At 61.9% G+C, this 1,598-nt stretch overlaps 1 protein-coding gene across 1 annotated transcript; it reads left to right on the top strand.

Annotated features, from left to right (window-relative positions):
- Window positions 1–325: 325 nt before the first annotated feature.
- Window positions 326–1,288, top strand: Tco025E_06644 (mucin-like glycoprotein; the record flags this gene model as incomplete). Its single annotated transcript, XM_029373519.1, has 1 exon — window positions 326–1,288. The coding sequence occupies one exon, from the start codon at window positions 326–328 to the stop codon at window positions 1,286–1,288; it is 963 nt and encodes a 320-aa protein (XP_029226471.1).
- Between the last annotated feature and the right edge of the window lie 310 nt (window positions 1,289–1,598).

The raw sequence follows: 1,598 nt of genomic DNA on the forward strand, positions 1-1,598 counted from the left end.
GGGGGAGTGCGCTGTGACAACTCGTTTTCCTTGCGGGAGCCGCCTCATTTGGGTGGTGGCTGCGGGCCCACTTCCCGTGTGCACGTGCATGTGGGGGGTCAGCTGTGGGCCGCTGCTCCGTCGTGGATGACTGCCAGTGCTGTGCGTGCCTTTCTTGCGTGTGTGGCTGCGTGAAGTTGCTCGGCTGCCGACTTTTTCTTTTTGCAACCTGCTCTTTTCACTGTCTCCGCTGCACTCCCTCTTCCTCCCTCTATTTCTTTGCTTCTTTTTCTCCGCCGACTTCAGCGACTCTGCTACGACTCTACGACCACAAATTTTGCCTACGATGACGCTGACGGTGCGGCGCCGTGCGGTGTGCGCGTTGGCGCTCCTCGCGCTGCTCTGCGGCTGCTGCGCCCCCTCCGTCTGCGGGGCGACGGGGGCTCGTGTTGCTGCTACGACTGCAAAGCATACATCTCCGCCTGCGGTTCTGCGAAAAGAATGGCAGCCGGTGAATGTGTCGGTGGAGGTGTCCTGCGCGGACAGTGGCAACAAGTTAAGTTGGCGCTTCTCTAGCACGGCTGCGTGGGAGAAGTGTGCGGCGGCGGTGGGAGGTCTTGACTACACAATTGTTGGGGAGGACCCTGTCGCAGAGGTGGAGGATGTTGTTACCGTCGGCATCGTTTCGGTGGACGTGTCTCAGTACGGAGCAGGCGACGGCGGTGTCAGTGAGTCCCTCTGCCTCTCCGCCGAATCGCTGTACGCGACTGCGAACTGCAAGGCGAGCTGCGGCAGTGACAAAAGTGCTCGGACCGCGTTCACGATGAACTTCCCGACGCATGTCGGCAGCGGAGTGCACAAGAAGTGGGCGGCAGCGAATACTCCGACCTCCGGCAGTCCGTCTCTTCCTGCCGCAGACGGTGGCGCACTTGGCAAGCCAGGCGTTTGCCCGTTAACAATCCCCGCGAGGGAGCCAGCCGCAAAGGGTGCGTCGCGGGGAGAAAAGGGAACCGACGCGGGAGAGCAACCACCAGGACCATCTGCGGCCCCGCCAGCAGGCACAGCGGAGAGCGGGACACGTGGATCCGGAGAGACGGGCACTTCCCCAACCCCACAACGCCCCTCCGGCACGCCCAACTCCGCCACCCCTCCCACCGGCGGCAGCGAAGGAAGCACAACGACGACCACCAGCAGTCCGAGTGCTGCGAAACACACAAAAAGCAACACAGACAGCACTGTTGTAAACGCCCTGCTTGTGCGTGCACCTCTGCTGCTGCTGTCGCTGCTGCTCACGGCTGCCCTTGACTGAGCTGCTGGATAGTGGTAGGACGAAGCAGCCGCACACACCCACCCACCCTGGCAGGGACGACGCATACGCTTTCTCTGCCCAGTTTGCTTGTCGTCCCCGTGGGACAATCCTCCTCTCTCCTGTGCTCTGAGAGACTTATTATTTTTGCTTTTTTTTTCTATTGCTTCGCCACTCCATGCAGTTTCCTATGGGCGGCGCACCCTTTTCCCCCTCCTGTTTGCTGCTGCAGCCCACACACCCACAGGCGGTGCCGGCCGCATTGCTGTGCGCCGCACGGATGTGACGCAACTGCCGGGTGGAAGCGCAGGCC

Source organism: Trypanosoma conorhini (assembly GCF_003719485.1).
Source record: "Trypanosoma conorhini strain 025E chromosome Unknown Tco_14.4_contig_00458, whole genome shotgun sequence".
Lineage (NCBI taxonomy): Eukaryota > Euglenozoa > Kinetoplastea > Trypanosomatida > Trypanosomatidae > Trypanosoma > Trypanosoma conorhini.